Source organism: Scyliorhinus canicula, chromosome 4, assembly GCF_902713615.1.
Source record: "Scyliorhinus canicula chromosome 4, sScyCan1.1, whole genome shotgun sequence".
Classification (NCBI taxonomy): domain Eukaryota; kingdom Metazoa; phylum Chordata; class Chondrichthyes; order Carcharhiniformes; family Scyliorhinidae; genus Scyliorhinus; species Scyliorhinus canicula.
In genome coordinates, this window is record NC_052149.1 from 209,802,944 (window position 1) to 209,823,079 (window position 20,136).

The 20,136-nt window shown below is 43.1% G+C and overlaps 1 protein-coding gene across 6 annotated transcripts in view; it reads left to right on the forward strand.

The window, feature by feature from the left end:
• The first annotated feature begins 10,501 nt into the window (after positions 1–10,501).
• The window catches only part of LOC119965349 (gamma-aminobutyric acid receptor subunit alpha-1-like), a 66,546-nt gene continuing 56,911 nt past the window's right edge, over positions 10,502–20,136 (forward strand). The window contains exons 1-5 of one of the 6 annotated variants that reach the window (XM_038795991.1): positions 10,502–10,809; positions 12,666–12,761; positions 16,998–17,101; positions 18,578–18,645; positions 19,223–19,443. In XM_038795991.1, the coding sequence (XP_038651919.1) occupies positions 10,697–10,809; positions 12,666–12,761; positions 16,998–17,101; positions 18,578–18,645; positions 19,223–19,443 (602 nt within the window). In that variant the 5' untranslated portion in view covers positions 10,502–10,696. Of the gene's footprint in view, positions 10,810–11,055; positions 11,474–11,746; positions 11,876–12,283; positions 12,303–12,417; positions 12,516–12,665; positions 12,762–16,997; positions 17,102–18,577; positions 18,646–19,222; positions 19,444–20,136 lie in introns of those variants that run through there. The other 5 variants (XM_038795994.1, XM_038795993.1, XM_038795995.1 and 2 more) reach the window with 5 other exon arrangements.

Consider the following 20,136-nt stretch of genomic DNA (forward strand, 5'->3'; position numbering starts at 1 on the left):
ATTTGATATGTATTTTAGGTAAACGCTGTGTAATTTTTGTAACTTTGTAAGTTTTGTAACGCTATTCTGTATGTTTAATTCACTTATGCCAAGCATTGACAGATACAGCAAATCATCTTGTGGCAAAGCAGTTCTCTCAACAAAAACACACTGATAAGTGTCTCTTTGAATGAAGTTCGACAGGACAAACTGACACCGGCAGATCAATGAGACATCTGGGGCTGGATTCTCTGCCCCGCCGCGCTACATTTCTACTTCACCCCGCTGGCGGGATGCTCCGTTACGCCGGCTAGTCAATGGGGTTTCCCATTGTGGGGCAGCTCCACGCCGTCGGGAAACCCCCGGGCTGCCGGTAAAATGGAGCATCCTGCCGGCGGAGAATCCAGCCACTGGTCTAATGAATCCATATTCCCAGACATCACATGCTGGCTGGAATTCTCCAACCATAGAGATTCTATTTTCCCGGCGACAGCACACCCCCACCCAGGGGTTTCCTGGCAACATAGGGCGGCTTCAATGGGAAATTCCATTAACAAGCGGCAGGAAGAGAGAATCTCGCCACCAGTGAACAGTGTGCTGCTATGAAATGTACGACTGGCGGACTGGAGAATCCGTCCCGCTGTCTTATCTCAAATAATGCAGACATCAAAACCATACAAAGAGACTTTAAACACTGATTGCGGATATGGACTTATATTTTATACGCACACTGTATAACTTTTAAGTACTACCAATTTTGCAATTTTTATGTCAGTACTTTGTAATCTTCTTTCTATCCCTTCTTTTAAAAGTAAAGTAACTCATTGCCAAGCAACCATAAAGAAAAATTACATCACTCAGCAAATGGCCTGTCCAAAACAGGGCCACTGGTAAAGGCTTGATTTAATGAAGATCTTGTACCATTTAAGCAAGTTTGAGACAATGGGTATTAATCATGAGGCTCATGACAGCATGTTTTCCCTATCCTGAACAAATGAGCAAGGAGGATATCATGGAACGTTATTTTTCTTGGCAAGAAGTAAGTAAAGTAACAGAAACAAGCTTCACTGAGAGGTGTGGTCCCACAAATAATTGACACCTCAGTGGGCCAGTCAGGGGATAATGGGAAATTAAATCAAGAGACGACCGTCACCCCTAGAAAACCAATCAGAGACTAATCATGCACCACCTCGCACAATCACAGATTGATCAAACACCCCTCAAGCCAATTAGGAATTGGCTTTGGCTCATTTAGGCCAATCAGAATTCGAACACATCATTGATTATGTTATGGGTTGTAGCTTGGAAAGAGTTAATAAGCAGCAATTTTCAGTGACCAAGGTGCACGCAAGATTGAAACTAAAGTTCAAAGAGGTTATTATGCATAGGAAGGCAGAAGCTACAGCATGAAAACAGGCACTGAGTGTCAACCTACACACAAAGGCTGAACTGGGAAGCAAGAACCGCAGTATATTAATGAAGTCCTGCTCTGTGCTGGGCTAATCTACAATTTATCATGTGTTACTTCACCAAACTGTCTCCTGTTGCCTGTATGGTTAAAGTCTCAAATTAATACGATTGGAACTTAAGTTCAAAAAGTACCAAGAACTTACACAGCAGCTTTTGGTAATGTTATGCCTCTTCCCATTTACTTCTCGTCTAGATTTTTGATCCTTTACTTCTCTCATTACCATCTCGTGTTTCCTTGCTCAATCAACTCTTTGATCATTTAATCATTCCTGACTGCCACCCTATCACAGACATTTCCTTTAGTTCTTTACCGCCTTTCCCTTTCGCTGCACTTACTTAAATCCTGATACATCTTTAACTTTTTCAGATCTGATGAAATTACTTTGACTCATTTAACTTTGACTCATTTAACTTTGACTCTGTTTTTTTTCTCTCCATAGATGCTGCCTGACATGCTGAGTATTTCCAGATTTTCCTGTTTTTATTCATGTCTTATGCTACAACACGTCTGTAGTTTAAAGAGAGTTACTGTTTTGCTGTTGCCACGTCCAGTACAGGTATACAGATTTTTTTTTTTAAATTCGATCGCGGAATGTGGGCTTTGCTGGCTGAACCAGCATTTGTTGCAGATCCCTAATTGCCCTTGCGGGAACAGTTAAGAGTCAACCACATTGCCGTGGGTCTGGAGTCACAAGTAGGCCAGACCAGGTAAGGACAGCAGATTTCCTTTCATATTAGTGAACCAGATTGTTTTTTTGTGGCAATCAACTATGCTTATTATTAGACTTTTAATTCCAGACTTTTTAAAATTCAAATTTCACCATCTTCAGCATTAGTATTTGAACCTGGGTCCCCAAAGCATTACTCTGGGTCTCTGGTTAAGTAGTCCAGTGACAATACTACAACACCACCACCTCTCCTTTAAAGCTATATTTTAAAAACACTGGAAGCTGTTTAAGGCAGTTGTAATATACCACATAACTTGTTGGTATTCGGCTCCAGACAGCCCTGAAGCTCAATCAATACCTAATTAGAGTGTGAACAAAGACAGCCACTTTGAAATTCACACATCCCTATGATACGGATGGATTGTCAAACAGGAAAGGCCATAACATAGCAGTCGACTTGTCTTTCTGCTTCAACATAGACAATAGAGACATTGAAATTCAATGTGTGTCAGACGAATATGAAATGGATATCCTCGGATTTCATTGTAATGAAATGACTCCTTGTCTCAAATGTAAAGACCTTGACTCTATGAAAATCTCAGTGTGTGAAAAGCCGCAATGCATGATGCTTACAGGCCTAACAAACACCAGGGGTTTGCATTTGTAATAGGTCACATGCTTCAGGCAGACAACAGCCGAAGTGGTTCTGACACAGGTACAGTCATTACAGTACATCATTTAGACTATCTAACCAACTATACCACAGCTCTGTAGTCTAGGTAATACACACTTACATCTTGAACATTCAAGACTCTTTTCCACCCCCCCCCACTTGTTCCAACTTCAAATTCACTTGACAGCTGTACCCCTCGCAGATTACTGCAAATAATCTGCTTTCGAAAAACCTCCATTCCAACTCAATTCATCTAAGAAACTATAGGCACGCTACAAAAGCGACTAAAAGAATTCTAGATTAAAATCATATCCTTTCCTCTTCATCTGTCTCTAATTTTTGAGTGTGTGTGCAAAATGTTGTGTTAAACCTTGGGGCCAAGTGTGTGATATTAAATAATCAGATTTATTATTAAAATTCACAATTTTCTGCTGGAATCATTTAAATTTTGAGAACCCACTCTGTGGATTAAAAAACCCATTCTTCATAAAACATTGATCACGGACAACAATAAAATACGCGAACTGTCAGGGTCATTGTTACATTGTATTAAAATTATGACTATTGGATGGTTTATGATAACAGCTAGAAAATGTCCACTTAGTGAGATGTTTATGTACCATACTTGTCTTGAACAGATGTGCAGGAGTATGGGGAATAGCTAGAGGAATGGCACCAAGTCATGATGCTCGTTTGGAGAGCAGGTTCAGATATAATGGACCAAATGACCTCCTTTTGCGCCATAACGATTCTGTCATATCAAATGGTAGGAAACGTTTTCATTACAGACAGGGTGTAGAGAGCAAGTAAAAATTAGGAATCAGGCCACTTTGGTGAAGGCATAACTTAGATTGATCCAACATGTTCTGAAAATTTTGGATAACAAATCTGTCAATATTGTGATCCGAGCTGAAGTACGTAAAATCATTTTGGGCAATTATAATACTTCAAAGACATGCTCAAGCAGAATTCCAGCACAATGAATACAGATTTCCTCCTGGGAAATTACAACCAAGAACAATGTGGAATGAAGGGATACAATTAATGATGGAATTAGCCATTGAAACCATTCAAAGTAAGAAGAATTACTAACATGATGGCCATGCAAAATCTCAAATAAAACCGACTTCACCCACAGCATCTGCAAACATAACTTGTAGCTAGACAGAATAGGTAACACAGTAAATAACCCAAAATGTGTCACAGGAGAGAAAATAGACATTGAAAATGGACAGTGAGAAAGTTAGGAGAAATTGCCAAATGCGATCAAAAATATGTGTTTGGTGAAAGTTCCTAAAGGGGGAAGAAAATCACAAAAGATAATTTATGTTGGGACTTTCGGCACACTACTATCTATTGGAGAGGGGTGAGCTGTATGTCAAATCAAAACCGATTGACTGAAAGGGCATCAGTTGCAATAAGAGTTTGGGAGGGATTTCAAAGGTTGAACAGGGGTAAAGCATGCAGGGATTTCTAAGTAACAATGAGGATTTTGAATTTGACTTTTTGGGGTAAATCTGTAAATGTTGCTGGTAATTTGGGTTTTGAGTGAGTGGGACTTGACCAGGACAGAGCATTTGGACAAGTTGTATTTTTTTCTAACCAGAAGCTCTGAAAAGCCAGTCACACAACAGGCTCACAATCTTGGAAATCACTCTCCTCTTCTCCCCGTCCCACCAAACCTAACAGTGCCTTCATGGTACAAGCCGGAGTAATTCAACATTTTTGAGGAAAAAGCAGGGTTAAAGGGATATGGGGAACAGGTGGGGATCTGGATTTGAGACCATGAAGAGATCAGCCATGATCTGATTGAATGGCAGAGCAGGCTCAAAGGGCTGAATTGCCTACTTCTGCTCCTAATTCCTATGTTCCTAAGACGAATGCTCACCATCACCTCATGGACAACTAGAGTTGGCCAATGAATTTTATCCAAAGAATGAACTATGAGGTAAATGTTATGTTTCTGTGCTTCTGGGAATTCATGGGTAAGAATGTCACCAATGGTGTGGACACAGTTTGATTAGAGCGGAGACTTTACAGATGTGGAAGTAAGTTGTTCTCATATAATAGAAAATAGATTTGAAGGTTAGCGTAGGACTGAAGAAGTTTCTGGTTATTAAGCACCATGCTCAACCTAAGGAAACATTAGTGGCAAGAAGGCAATTAAGGACAAGATTACTATTGTTTTGTCAAGGGCTGAATAAAAAAATCTCATTGTACAAAGCTCGTAGAACATAGAATATACAGTGCAGAAGGAGGCCATTCGGCCCATCGAGTCTGCACCAACCCACTTAAGCCCTCACTTCCACACTTTCCCCGTCACCCAATAACCCCTCCTAACCCTCTTTTTGGTCACCAAGGGCAATTTATCATGCCAATCCACCTAATCTGCACGTTTTTGGACTGTGGGAGGAAACTGGAGCACCCCGAGGAAACCCACATAGACATGGGGAGAACATGCAGACTCCGCACAGACAGTGACCCAGTGGGGAATCGAACCTGGACCCTGGTGCTGTGAAGCCACAGTGCTAGCCACTTGTGCTACTCTGCTGCCCCAATCAGGCTCATCAATAATCAGTCTGATAAAGCAATGGCCATAGGAATGAAGGTGATGTTGGAGATGTAGACTATGTATGATCAACGTCCATGTCCATGCTGACCCAACACTGATGATTATTCTCTGAGGCATGTGAGGTACAAGAGCCAACAACAGAAACTTAGGATACAGGTGAAGAGACACAGTGGAGCTTGAATGGGACACCATAGCTGAATGTTTGTTAGTTACATTGAAATAATGAGGGTGTATGGCAGCCTAAATGAGGTGGTCACAAAGAGGTCAAAGCCAGAGCATATGGTGATAGTGGAGAATGGAGTTCTCTGCTGCATCGAATGTAGCCAGGTTCAAGGTACAGACAGGGATGGTCGCAATTTCAGAAAATGCCAGTGGTGCTTTTGAATAAAATAGTCACTCGCATGTATGGACAGATTGGGAAAACAAAATAAGCAAATTCCAACAGAGAATTATGAAACTAATGAGCTTGGAGCTGAATGATGATGGAGATGCGTACAATATCCTTGGAGAGGAAAGGGAGATGGCATAATGTAATGGTATTTGGAGAAAATGGTTGGTATCAGGGTGAGGTTGTCCTGACAGCAGTTACACAGCCAATGTATTCTATTGTGGAGCTGAGCAGCTGCGGTATGCCAGTGATAATGGCAAGGGTTACTGAGAGTTGCAAACCTTACATCCAAAATGGCAAAACATTAACAGCAAAACTCAAAGAACTAAAAGAAAAATCCGTGAACTATATGACAGTACACTAAGACTAGTCACTGGTCTGAGACCAGTAGCTGCAGTGTCAGTCCCATCCATATCCCCTTTTTTCCCCATCTATACTTCCTGGCTTCCGCCACACTTGCCCGACACAAAATCATGATTTACATGTGCTGTAGTTACAGTCGTGTGCAAAACTTCTCACCCAGAGGTTACAGTCTAAACCTTTAGGAAACACATTCCCTAAATTGATGTAAATCACTGAAAAAAAATTGAATCAGAACGTGGTCAAGAGTACTTTCTGGAGCAGATCTTCGGCGTTTTCCTGCAAGTGGCGCCAATCCGCTTGAATAATTTTGAACAGTTTTCAACAAAGCTGTTGCATGTACAACTGGCAAATGCAGGGCCGAATTTCCAGCTTTGAACATCCCTACAAAGGGCGAAAGGAAGACAGAATCCAGCAGCTTTGCCTCTCTATTTCTCTCCCCTTTATTCACTTCATTCACCTCTCTTCTTTACTCGCCTCCAATGAATTACTATTTCTTTATTATGAGCGTTCGGGTCAACTGTGGGCAACTTAAGGTCAATGTTTCCATTCGTGCGGGAAGATGTGGGGAGTTAAAAAAAATTCCCGAGCGTGCGACCGCGGCGGGAGTGAAATGACAAGACCCACAAGGTGCAAAGCAATAACGTGCGAAATAGATGCCAAGAGCTCGAATTCTCGTCCGCCCTGAATGCAATTAGAGCGGAATAAATAAAATTGTAATTCGGAGGTTTGAAGACTTCTTATACTCCCAGATATTGGGACATTGTCGAACTTTTCCAAAATCACATTTCCCGTGGCGGTAACAAATCTGTGATTGTCTCAATATTTGCCCAGTTTGTGTTATGAGAACTGTAACGTTACAATGAGCAGGATTCAATGCAGTTTCTATTTGCATCTGTATAAATACGAGCGCTCGGTTGCATATTCGGAGAGATTTTGTTTTTAAATAACGGAGCAGGTTTTTAAATTCTACTGCCTTTCTGCAAAACTGATGCATGGGCGGCTCGCGGTATCCCTGGAAAGCGACCGCGGCTCGGGCCAGCCTTGCTTTCCTCATTCGGGTTCTGCCCGCTGGCGCTGTGGTTCTGCAACACTTCAGCCAATTTGCATTCCCTGGCGATTAAGAGACTCCAGGAAATCCTTCCAATCCGCCAGCATTTCGGGGTGTTTTTTTTATACCTTGGCAGTGAGCTTGTTTCGAGATAAAAGCACGTGAGCTCGCATGCTCAAAAGGCTTCAAAATCGCCTTTGGAGCAACGTTGGGAAAATGATTGACAGGCTCGAGTCTGCCTGGAATAGGCTTGGAGATTTAACCCGTGCCGCTGGTAAGTGAGGCTGAGCTGATTCATTGTACACGGGCTCGATCACTGCTCTCACACCAGACAGAAGAGGCCGCATCGGTGAGAGGAATAATCTCCAAAACGATGTGTTTTCAGAGCTGAAACATCAAACCCAGCCTCCACCCTCTTGTCTTATTGCCCGCCCGAGTATAATTGCAAAACTTGACAACATTCTCTGGAGCTGTTTTGACCAATTCTATGTCTTAAGCCGAATAATTAAATATCAGCACTTGTTGACGTATTTCTTCGTTTATTTGATGTTTGTAACACGCAAAATGTAGACTCCTCTCTCACAAAGCAGAGACCAGTGTATCTGGTTTTCTGATGTGGAAGGAATACTGTGTTGGTGGAGTGTAAACTGACATGAGCGCATTTAGCACCCCTTGGGAGGTAAAGTTGGTGAGCTTTATAACCACTTAGTGACCTGATGGTTGTTGGTAAAATATAATGAGCCAGGCAGATTGAAGCAACTGCAGCAGCCTCTTCAGTGCCACACAAGAGAACTCGGTGGATTTTGATTTGACCGCGGGTGACCTTGGAAGAAGTCAATGTTATTTACATTAAACGCCGCTGTTTCTGGGGTTGCCTCCAAATCGAACATTGCAAATGGCTTCCATCCCGGAAGAGTTGTAAAAACAGTCTCGGTGGCTCGGCGCAGCAATTACAAATCGTTATGGTGGGATAACTTAATATCATGATTAATAGAAGGAGATCGACCAGAGATGGAAAATCTCCTTCCTTGGCTTAATCATTTGCGGAAGTTGCTAAAAGCGATGTAAAAAATCTATATTACCACAGCGTTGGGTAAAGCACAGAAACTGACCACAACGGAGTCTTTTGGGTGTTTCCTACCCCCCACACCTCACTTCCCCCTCACATCTTCACACACACAATGCCGGCTGCAGCGTGCCTGTGAGTGACAGGTGGAGGCCCTCAACTTTTCCGTGGATGGTTGAGAAGGCTTCATCCCCATTCAGGTTCAGGTTAGTTCAAGTACAGAACTTTAATCAGAGCTGGATATGTTAGCATTCACAGCACTGAAAACAAATGTGGTGATCAATGAGGTAACTTCAACAAGGGTTGTCGACTTTGTTATTTATTGGGATATAGATCGTCACAAATTGAAGAAATGGTGGAACTTTTTCGATGATTAGTGAGTCAAGTTAGTTGTTTAGTTGGAGGTGTTTTCTATACCTGGCCTTCCCAGTGTTGTATATAGGAGCGGCGCATTGCTCGGCTCACAAATTTGCTCAACGTGAAGAGGAAATGTATCTCATTAAATCAACTATTTATGAAGGCAAGGAGGGGTGTACGGCTGGCAACCAAAAACAGCATCAATCATCTTTTTTTCTTGACTAGTCTATTTTGGGGAATCATTCCATACTTCTAGACCAAAAAGCACTGTGTCCAGATGCCCAGGAAAGTGCAGCTCCAACAACACAAGAAGCTACACACCATCGGGAACAAAGCAGCCCACTTGATTGGCACCCCACCGCCACCCTTACACACTCGCTGATGGGCACTGTGCATCATCTACAAGATGCATTGCAGCAACTCACTAAGGCCCCTTCCACAGCACCTTCCAAACCCAAACTCTACCATTGAGAAGGACAAGAACAGCAGATGAATGGGAGCACCATCTCCTGCTAGTTCCCCTCCGAGTCAACCATCATCCTGACTTGGAACGGTAATCCCCGTGCCTTCACTCTCACGATCAAAGTCCTGGAAACATCCACTCCGTGGATGTACCTACACCACGTGGACTGCAACAAATCAAGATGGGGGCTCATCACCACCTTCACAAGGGCAATTAGGGTGGGCAATACATTCTGGTCTAGTCAGCGACTCCCGCATTCCAAATCTGAAAGTCAGTTCAGGATAAATAGAACATAGAACAGGATAAATAGAACATAGAACAGTACAGCACAGAACAGGCCCTTCGGCCCTCGCTGTTGTGCCGAGCAATGACCCTACTCAAACCTACGTATCCACCCTATACCCATAACCCAACACCCCCCCCCCCCCCCTTAACCTTACTTTTTAGGACACTACGGGCAATTTATCATGGCCAATCCACCTAACCCGCACATCTTTGGACTGTGGGAGGAAACCGGAGCACCCGGAGGAAACCCACGCACACACGGGGAGGACGTGGAGATTCCGCACAGACAGTGACCCAGCCGGGAATCGAACCTGGGACCCTGGAGCTGTGAAGCATTTATGCTAACCACCATGCTACCGTGCTGCCCCAATCCATCTTTATTATGTATTTAAACGTTTGATCTAATAACTGGGTCGAATGGAATTATATCGGGTGCCGGGAGAATTACTTGAGTCCCAATTGGATTGAACTAAAACTCCAAGTAAAATACACAGTGATGTGGCAGCATTTCCCCATGTCCCAGTTGAAAACTAGTCCAAGAAGTGAACTATCACGTCAAAGCTTCACTCCTGGTTTCAGTGACTGTGCATCGTCACTGTTGCTTCCAATTCACCAATTCCAAGGCAACAATCCTATTTTTCCTGAACAATTTCCTGAATTTATCGTATTTGCGTTTAGCTCGTGCTGTGCAACTGATGATCTGCACCGGGGGTGACACAAGAAAGGATGAGTTTCAGGAGAGAACCAGACAGCATTTTGTGAACAAAAGGGATTGAGGATTGAATAGAAATGCACGCAGAGAATATGTGAATAGTTAGGGTAGATAGACTCCTGCCGGAAACTCTTTCTGTGCCAATTGATTTGGCGATGTATTTTATTCAGCTGAAGAACTCGAGGGCTTGTGGCAACTTGAAGCTTTGGGTGACGTTGGGATCCTCTGAATACCTCACAAATCCGGTTACACCGGCACCTCAGGCACGTCGCTAAACCTTAATCTCCTCCCTCATGCCCACTGTGAGATTGACTCAGCCGGGTTTGCAAAATATGTGAACTCAGGGCAATGGTCGGGCTTTAGGACCACATGCATGTCACTGGAGCCTGGTTAAGAGAGGGCGCATGCGTACCAGGCAGCGAGCTGGACTTGGCTGATTTCCCTTCACTCTGAAACGGTCAGTAGATCAAGAGACAGTTTCCATCATAATCCTGACAGGATTATTATCTGGGACAAGGCCGAGCTGTGAGCAGCCCCCAAACTACCATTTTTAAACATGAACACAGTGCAGCCAGCAAGCCATTACTCCTTATGATGTGCAGTTGCATTTATCTGAAGTGACATGTTATGATTTCAAATCAGCTTGCTCGAAATGTGTCTCCAGCAACAACTAGGGTTCAGTGGGAGAGCGTTGCTTTTCCCACCCAAGAGCATCTCTTTGATTGCGCCCAGCGTTGAATCCAAGGTGAATTTGCAGATGTCGAGGTGTGTGTGAGAGATTGAGACTGAACGTACAATTTCCAATATGGATCAATATCAATGTCGAGGAATGAAATTCCCAGGGTCTGATATTCACCAACCAGCAATACATTACCACGAAAGACTTTCAAGTTAAATTGTGCGGCGTAGGGAGAATATGTACGTTTGGCGGCGGATTGGTTGTGAACGTGTTTACGTTGAGTCAGTGGTACACCCCCCCCCCCCCCCCCTCCCTCCCGCCTCACTCAAAAACAGAGGAAAAAATCTGCCTGATTTGAAGTCACGGTTTATTTCACATCCGGTTTACAGACGGGCACATTAGTATAGGCTCGGTAGAGTAAAGCTTCCTGGAACCTGCCGTTCGCCCCGTCCTGTAGATTCAGTGTAAATGAAAGAAATCGCCGTTTCTCCTACACGGACAAGAAGGCAAGCGAGCCGGTGAGAGCTCCCCGCAGGGGATGCTGATCACAGGCAGGAGAGATCGTACCGTGTGTTTGCAGTTTCTCATTCTGACGCTGGTCCCCCACACCCCCCTTAAAAAAATATACTGAGCCGAGAGAGAGAGAGAGAGAAAAGCCACCAGGCAGCGAGAGACCTGTGCATTTTGTATTTAAACTCAGCAGATTAGGAACTCGGTGGAGAAGTTTACCCACTGCCCCAGTCTTGGAAGGTGAGAAGCGCCGGTCCCAATGTTGGGGGGCAATCACATTGATTTGCTGTTTAAAAGGATGCTTAAGCTCCATTGTTGCGTCGCTGCACTGGGTGATTTGTGTGTGTGTGTGTGTCTGTTTTGCAATCATATTGGTAATTTACACTTTAAACTTTCCAGCCAACCGTTGTTATTGTAAGGGAGCGTAAATTGCCTTCTCGCTCTGGAGCTATTTAACCCATTCAGCGCCGCCGGCTGGAATGCACGTCCCCCTGTACATCCTCCAGGAGCTGTCTTCGGGTTTTGTTTGAATATTTGGGAGCTGCAGTGTACTTGCATTTCGCTCCATTATCTGTGTATTGCTCGCTGCAAAATACAGTCGTCCTTTGATTTTGGAGTGCTGGATGCCGCATCCACTTTATGGTTAGAAAACTCGTTATCCATTCAGCTGCCAACATATCGGATCCATTTAGATATACGATATTAAAAAGGTTTTAATGCATTTCTATAGGTTATATATAGATACAGATGCTGTTCCAAAGTAATATTCATGTGCTGCTTGGCCATGTCCCTAATAGACAGTAAGCTCTTTTGCATTGAGATCAATCCATAATGTGCATTAAGGATTTGCTAGCGATGTAAAAAGGTTTTTTTTTTACCATTTGTTGTGGAGAGTGCATTCCTTCGATTGTTTGTTTCAATATTTAATGATTGACAGCGCACCTCAGTCGGGTATTCTCCCGGTGAACATGATGCACATGTCTTAATCAGAGTATGAGGCAATTGTGTTATTGTGGCAGTTACCAAAACGGCCGGATAAAGTACAGCAAAGGCTGCCGAATGCAACAAGGTTAACCCGGCGTTTTTATTTCGGCCGTATGGAGTGCTCTAATCCTCCTCCAACTGAAACGATGCCAATGTATAAATGTGCATTTGTTCCCAATGATTCTCTACGCGAACCGATCCAGCTTTGTGCCATTCTCCCCACCCTTAGCACTCTCGGCACTCTTGTGAAAGCCTCGGCGAGACATATTTGAAAAAGGGACACTTCTAATTTGAACAGGGAAGAAACAGAATATTGCCTTTCAGTTGGGGGGGGGGGGGGGGGAGGGCGCGGTTACCTGTGGACACAGAACAGTAACTTTATAGTTTGGGTGTATTCGTTCATGTCTGTATATATCTATATATTTATTGATGTATCATTTATTTATAGACTGCTTTGTGGACCTGCGATGGAGCGATTTACAGCTCTCAATAGGTGCGCAGCAATATTCTGCCTTCTCTTGCTGAACGCAGCGTTCCGCCCAAGGTGAGCCCCCCCCCCCCCCCCTCTCTCCAGTTAATCTGTGTCTGTGTAAATTTGCCGAGCCTCAATGAGTTGGAATGACTGGAGCTGTTTCTATTTCGAGCCACAGTTCTTTACTTTGTCATTTGAGGACAGAGGCCCCACGCTAAATGCCGTGGGTTAGATTCAGAGTGTGGAAGATCTTGGTCGGGTGCAGGGTGGGGGGGGGGGGGGGGGGGAGGCGGGGAGAGAAGATGATTTTGATAAACTTCCTAAGCAATGTTGTGGAAAGGGCGGGCGATTGAAAAGGTCCGGGCGTCCAAGTGGTGCAATAGTATATCACTGATTTGAGAACACACAGATGTGAAGCATTTGTGGTTTATTAATTCGTGTGGTGTCTAATTATTGCACAGGAGACCTACAAGGTGGGAAATGACAGCTTTCTCTCGCTAGTATTTCCCTCCCTTAAAACCAGTCAAACATTTTACCACCTGAAGAACGAATCCACAATGTCTGGGAAGTTCAAATAAGCATTTTGATGTGTGGCTCAAATACACCCTGCCATTAGGTCACTGATGAGCTGGATGTGGTTGAGAGCATGTTTATTGGGCTTTGTGTATGAATACATGTCGGATTTCTTGTACCAAACTTTCGAAAGCGGTTCAGCAACCCGCACTTGCTATCTTCTATGTTGACTGCCAGCTGTTTTGGCATGAGAAACCTGATCATCCTCACCAACCTCCCCCCTCCCTCCCCTCCCCCGACATACACACACCACCCCGCTTCAACCCCAACAAACACAGGAGTCGCTCTGAAATCGGTGTGCTCAACTTTAGCCTTTCTGAAATAAATGAGCAATTATGTTTTTTTAAATTTGTAACTGGGTGGGCATTAAACTATAATTGATATCGAGGCTTTATTCCGTTGCCAGTATTCCCATGGCCTGTAGATGGAGTTGGTGCACAGTATTCCACAAACGAAGGCCTTTCTGGAGTGTAAAAAAATTATTACAGTTTATAATCCAGATCAAATTGGATCTCCTTCCACACTTCAATAACAGTGAAGTGGAGAGTTCAAGACACAAATAGAGCCTGCACCCTGGCCAGTGGTACAGTCCCGAAGCTGCAGCATGTCAACCCTGGCACACGACCATTTGGTTCATTGGGTCGTCACTTCAGTTTTTGTGTATCGTTTGTCCATGTGCATTTCATAACACAGAAACGTATTCTGAGACATATAGGGCGCAATTCTCCGCACTCACGACAGTGCGGAGAATAGCGGGGGTCGTAAATTTTTACGGCCACGCTAGTCTGACGCCCTCCCACTATTCTCCCCCCCCCCCCCCCCCACGCCCGCCTCCCGACACGAATCGCTGCCGCCGTTTTTTTACGGCCAGCAGCGATTCTCAGCTGGCTGATGGGCTGAAGTCCAAGCCCTTTACGACTGTTTTTAGGAACGTCAAACACACCTGGTCTGACCGTTCGTAAAAACGGCCGTAAAGTTGGGATCTTGGCAACCATGGCACCGATTGGCACGGCAGTACCACGGCCGTGCCAAGGGTGCCATGGGCCTGCGATCGGTGGGCACTGATCGCGGGCAGCGGGTACTTACCCCACGCACTCTTTGTCCTTCCGCCGCCCCGCTGTATCCATTCGCGGGGCGTCTGAGGGGCATCCCGGCCCGCGCAAATGCGCGATGACGTCATCCGAGCATGCGCGGGTTGGAGTCTTCCAATCCGCGCATGTGTGGCTGACGTCATGTGATGCGTCAGCCGTCGCAAACTCTGGCAAGCGGGCTTAACGGAATTCGTTAAGCCCGAGATGCCGGAGTTCATGGCCGCGGCATGCTAGACCCGACCGGGGACCAGAATTGTTTCCCGGTCGGGGGGGCGGAGGCTGGCGTCAAACCCGCCCGTTTTTGACGCCAGCATTACGATTTCTCCCTGTCTGGGAGAATCGCGCCCATAATGCGATTTGAAAAAGAGACGCATGAAGACTTCTCCTTTGAAAGTTCAATTGGTTGTCTGAATTGCTCTACCATCATTCTTTCTGAACATTGACAAGTTAATGTATAATATATAACATACACTCATAACACTAACCTATAACATATTCACATTTTAAAATAAGATATGGCAATTAACCCCTGCTCAACGCTTCAAATTATAATAGACAAAGCACGTGACTTAACTAAAGCAACTTCCAAGCTGTTGACATGTTTGCAAACATGCAGTTCAATAAATCGTGTGTAATACACATTTTTAACAATACATAATAGGCACTTTGAATATTTTTGTAGCTTCTTTCCATTTTTAACATGATGTCGATATTGTTGGGAAGATGCTAATTTTCCATGTATTATTATTATCTACATTTGGTACCAAGCAAATCAAAATGCAAACAGATTTCATTTCCCTTAAGTGTTGAGTTAATGCCTTCCAGATATTATCTATTATCTTGTACAAGTGCTACAAAATAAATCCCATAGCAGCTAGAAACCTATTATTGACACACCCAGAAGTTTGTGAACACTTTCTTCAGGTAGGATGAGACAGATTTGATCACACCAGTTCGGGCGGTGCTTCTTGACGCACGGAGCTCCATTGTCTTTATAGAATCTTAGAATCATGGAATTTACAGTGCAGAATGTTGAGATAGGGAACCATTGTGTCCTCTCAGGTGGATCCCACTGTTTGAAAGAAGAGCAGGGGGGTCATCCCCATGCCCTGGTCAACATGTAGCCCCAAAACAACACCAAACACACATGATTTGGTTTACGTGTTTCATTCCTATGTGTGGAACCTTGCTCTGCCAAAATCAGCCCAATGGGTTTCCTACATTAAGAAAACTAGCCAGTGAATGTCAAAAGCACAATATTGACTGTAAGGTACATTTGGTTGGCCTGAGATGGTGTAAGGCACAATGTAAATGCAAGTTTTTTACTTTCTATGTTGGAGATGGGAAGCAGCCATTGTTTTAAAGAGAAAATACATTGTTTTATAATTCCAGCTGAAGTTAATGTCCTAGGCTGGGTCACTGAAGCAAGCTTCTTGTTTGTTTCAGTGTTTAGTTTCAGTTTTTCTGATAAATTGGTAGTAGTGATTGCAAAAAGTCTAGCCCCCAAAAACTCAAATATATATAGATCTGCTGGATGCAAAACTATTACTATAAAATCTGATGAAAGGTCACAGACCTGAGGCATGAACTCAGCTTCTCTCTCCACAGATGCTGCCCGACCTGCTGAGCATTTCCAGCATGTCCTGCCTGTTGATTTCAGATGCCCAGCATCAGCAGTGATTTGCTTTCATGTTAGACTATTTACACAGCAGTTTCTAACACAGCAGTATTAAGGATAATGAAAAAGTGATTTACATTATAATAATAATCCTTATTGTTACATTAACACTGCAATGAAGTTACTGTGAAAAGCCCCGAGTCAGAACAAGATAATTTTATTAATGTACGGAACTGCGGGTGAATTGAATTGGGAGGGTAAGGATTGTTTTATAAATAGGTGGAACAAATTGTGAGTTTTGAAACGTAAGATGGTACAACCGTTTATCTGCATTTTTCAATTACATTCAATATCTTAGTAAGTGATATAAAACAATCTCGCAAGGACACCAAGTAGTGAATCAGGATTCACTCCAGAAAACCTTCGACTCCCTATATGCCTCCGTCCCATCTTTATTTGTTGGCAAGAGAGGAGGAAAATTATGTGCATTTATATAGCCCCCTTCAAGACCCCGGACATCCCAAAGCGCTCTCCAGCCAATGGAATGCTTTCTCAGTGTCGAAACAGTTGCTCGGGGATCCTGAATTTGAAATAGTTAATGCTGGAAAGTGGTTTTAATCAAATCATTCTCTGAATGGGCACAGTTACACAATCAATGCAAACATTACCATTGGCCTATCCCTACTTGAAAAAAAATGGACCACTTCTCAATCTCACCTCATGTGTCTTTCTCGGCAATCTTCACATATCTTCGTCTCTAAAATGAACAACTACCATAATATCTCCTGTTAACGTTTGTGTTCTTTTAAGTCCATTGTAAAGCAACATAACAACTGCTTGGCCAGGACTCCAAAATGTGACTGATAGGTTTGCTCTGGATATCCAACATGTGGTAACGAGTGAGTGACACTGCCGTGCGTGGTCTGCGCGGGTTTCTACGGTGGGTGTTAAGAAATAAGACACAATAATGGAGGGTCCCTGAGTATTTAATTCCATGTATCTGGTTCTTGCGCTTTGTTCCCCTAGCTTTGGAATGTCTGATGAAGCCAAGAACAACATCACAATCTTCACGCGAATCCTTGACAGTCTTCTGGACGGATATGACAACCGCCTGAGACCGGGCTTGGGAGGTCTGTAAAAGAGTTTGGGTAACATTTGGCGCAGTAACCAAGGCAGCTTTGCACTGGAATACTGGCACGTGCAGTATGTGGAGACAACACAAGTTGGTAGTAAGATGCAGCACACCAATGCTGCCAACAATATTGAAAATAAGAAGGCCAATCGCAAATGTTCTAGTCAACGAAGGCAGCAGGAGTACTATTATATGGGCAGAAATTGCAATAACCAGTTGTATATTAGCTCTTTAAAATTTGTGTGACAACATTTGTAATTATAGAGAACTACTGCAAATGAAGTTCGACATAGTAAATGTAAAAGGTGTGATTTACATGGAGGAAAAAATGGTGCAGAATTGGTTAAATGGGTGACTGGTTACAGAGACAATGGGAGACGCCACAACGCCTCCACAGGGCGGATCCTTAATGCCAGATAATTAAGCTCTGGGGTAGGACTGGAGGAAGATGATGACAGAAAAACGATGTTAATATATAAGAAATGTTACCTGGTATCAAGTAGTAACTCCAGAGCCCGATTTGAAAGAGTTAATTAAAAAACAGACAATGAGCCAGTGTAGCGAGAAACACGTTTGAGCGTGATTTTCACATCCCCATTGTGACTTGGAACATCGTACTATATTCTTCAATCATTAGCCTTCTAACCAGAGGCACATATTAATTATGCATTGCTTGAAATAGCTGAAGGATGGCAATTAAATTATCCTGAATATTTTCAAAATCACCAGGAAAATAAATGAGGTTTGATTGTTTAAATTATCAATTAGCATTTTGGTATAATTTGGTTTAGGTACAGGCGTGAATGTTTAATTTGAAATGCAAATCTCGTGTTCAGTACGTGTATTTAATTGCATGCACAGTGCCATTGACCTGGGTCATTTCAACATCTGTGATGTGGGATTAAATAATACATACAGCACAGAAATGGGCCATTGTGCCTCACAGGTCTGTGTGGGGTTTTTAATGCCCCACAGATCAACCTCCCATTCTAATTGAACATGCTGTCCCCCCATCTACTGATCAACTGTCCCCCTTAAATACCTCTATTCTATTATCCTTCAACCATTCTCTGCGACAGCAAAGTTCCATATTCGTACCATTTTCTGGGAAAATAAGCTTCTTCTGAATTCTTTACTAGTCACTATATTATATTCATAATCCCTAGTTTCTGCAAGTGGAAGCAATTTCCCGATTCTACCATGCCCTCCGCTAGGGGCAGTCCTCACGTTTACCAATGTACCACCCTAATTTCAGTTGGGATAACACTAATAAATTGGAGAAGGTGTGAAATGATCGATGACAACAATTGCTTCAATATTTTTCAATCACAGAAATGTTTGACATTTCCACGATTAATCCCAAATAGCCTTTGTAAGGCAATACAACTGGCTGCCCAGGATAGTCTTGCTGGTAGCTTGAAGCAGACACAAATATTGTGAGACAATAAACTACCCTGTTTTGGTCCTTCACCAGAGCGTATAACACAAGTCAAGACTGACATCTACGTCACGAGTTTTGGGCCTGTCTCAGATACAGATATGGTAGGTGTCAACTTTCCTTGCTTTGTAATGAAGCCCACACTGTCAATCATTGACACATTAATTAACGGTGGCGTTTTATCTCTCCCTCCTTTTTATTGAGCCGTTGATCCTTTGAATAAAAATAGTTTATCACCATCGACCTTCCTTTCATGATATTCATCATGCACAAACTGGTGCAAAGTCTCAATTTTTATGTGAATTTAATTTGCGTCTTTTCATATTTAATATGTCCTGCCCGAAAGCTCCAAAACGACATAGGCAGTAGTCACGCATATATTAGCAGCCCAGTCAATGGAATCCATGAAGCTAATGTTTCCAATATTAATACATAAAATATTACTTTTAAGGATTCGTATGCTGTCAACAGATTCAATGGGAAGCAGTGAAATGGAGGAGAACTTGGTGTTCTGAAAATTTAGAAACGAATGTGTTATTATGCAATCCCCCCATGGCCACTATGACAGTTCATGGAACTGGCATTGAGTTATTTGTAAGTGAGGAATTGCCTTTGTATTTCGCCTGTACACGATAGCGATTGCATGAATGTAAAGATGTGTGAATCTGCCCGTTTCTGCAGGAATACACGATAGACGTGTTTTTTCGCCAGAGCTGGGAAGACGAAAGGTTGAAATTCAAAGGGCCCATGACCATTCTTCGTTTAAATAATTTGATGGCCAGCAGAATCTGGACCCCAGACACCTTTTTCCACAATGGGAAAAAATCAGTGGCGCATAACATGACTATGCCCAATAAATTGCTGAGGATAACTGAAGACGGGACGCTCTTGTACACAATGAGGTGAGAGAATCCTTCTAACACATTAACCTCTCGAAAACGAGCCGGTTGTTGTTTGAGACGCGCGTGATTAAACACAGTTTGTATGAGGTTGAGCACAGCGCGCGTATAGTAGTTTTTCTTTCACTTGTCCTCCAGTTGCGTCATAGATAAGGTAGCACAATGACTTTGGAGTGTCCTGGGAAGACCATTAGAATTAGCATACAGATACTAATTATGGTTTAATCTGAGCTATTTATGGATAATTAAGGTAATTCATTTTCATTATCTATTTTTAAACTAGCCACTTGTCATATCCGAAATTCTAGAGAACAGTGTTCACCTCTAGTTTTGCAGCAATAGTAGTTTTTCTGTCAAAAGTTTCTTCCCTACCATTGTTGCAGAATGCTGATTACCCAGTCCTTAAATGAACCAGGCTTCTTCTGGTTATCCGGTGTTGAATGCATTCAAAATAACTTATTTAACATGCTGGGAAAAAAAAACACAATTCAATCGAAGGGAAATTAATTCTCCTGAATTTTCCTCAGCCCTTTATATTATAATGTGTTAACACCTTTGACTTGCCCATTGTTATTGTACTTTACTGCTGCTTAGGCAATTTGGGAACAGACATTTTGACTCTTCCTTATATGACTACTATAGTGCTCTTCAGATTAAATCATAAATTAAGCCATCATCTACCTGTACCAATGGTTA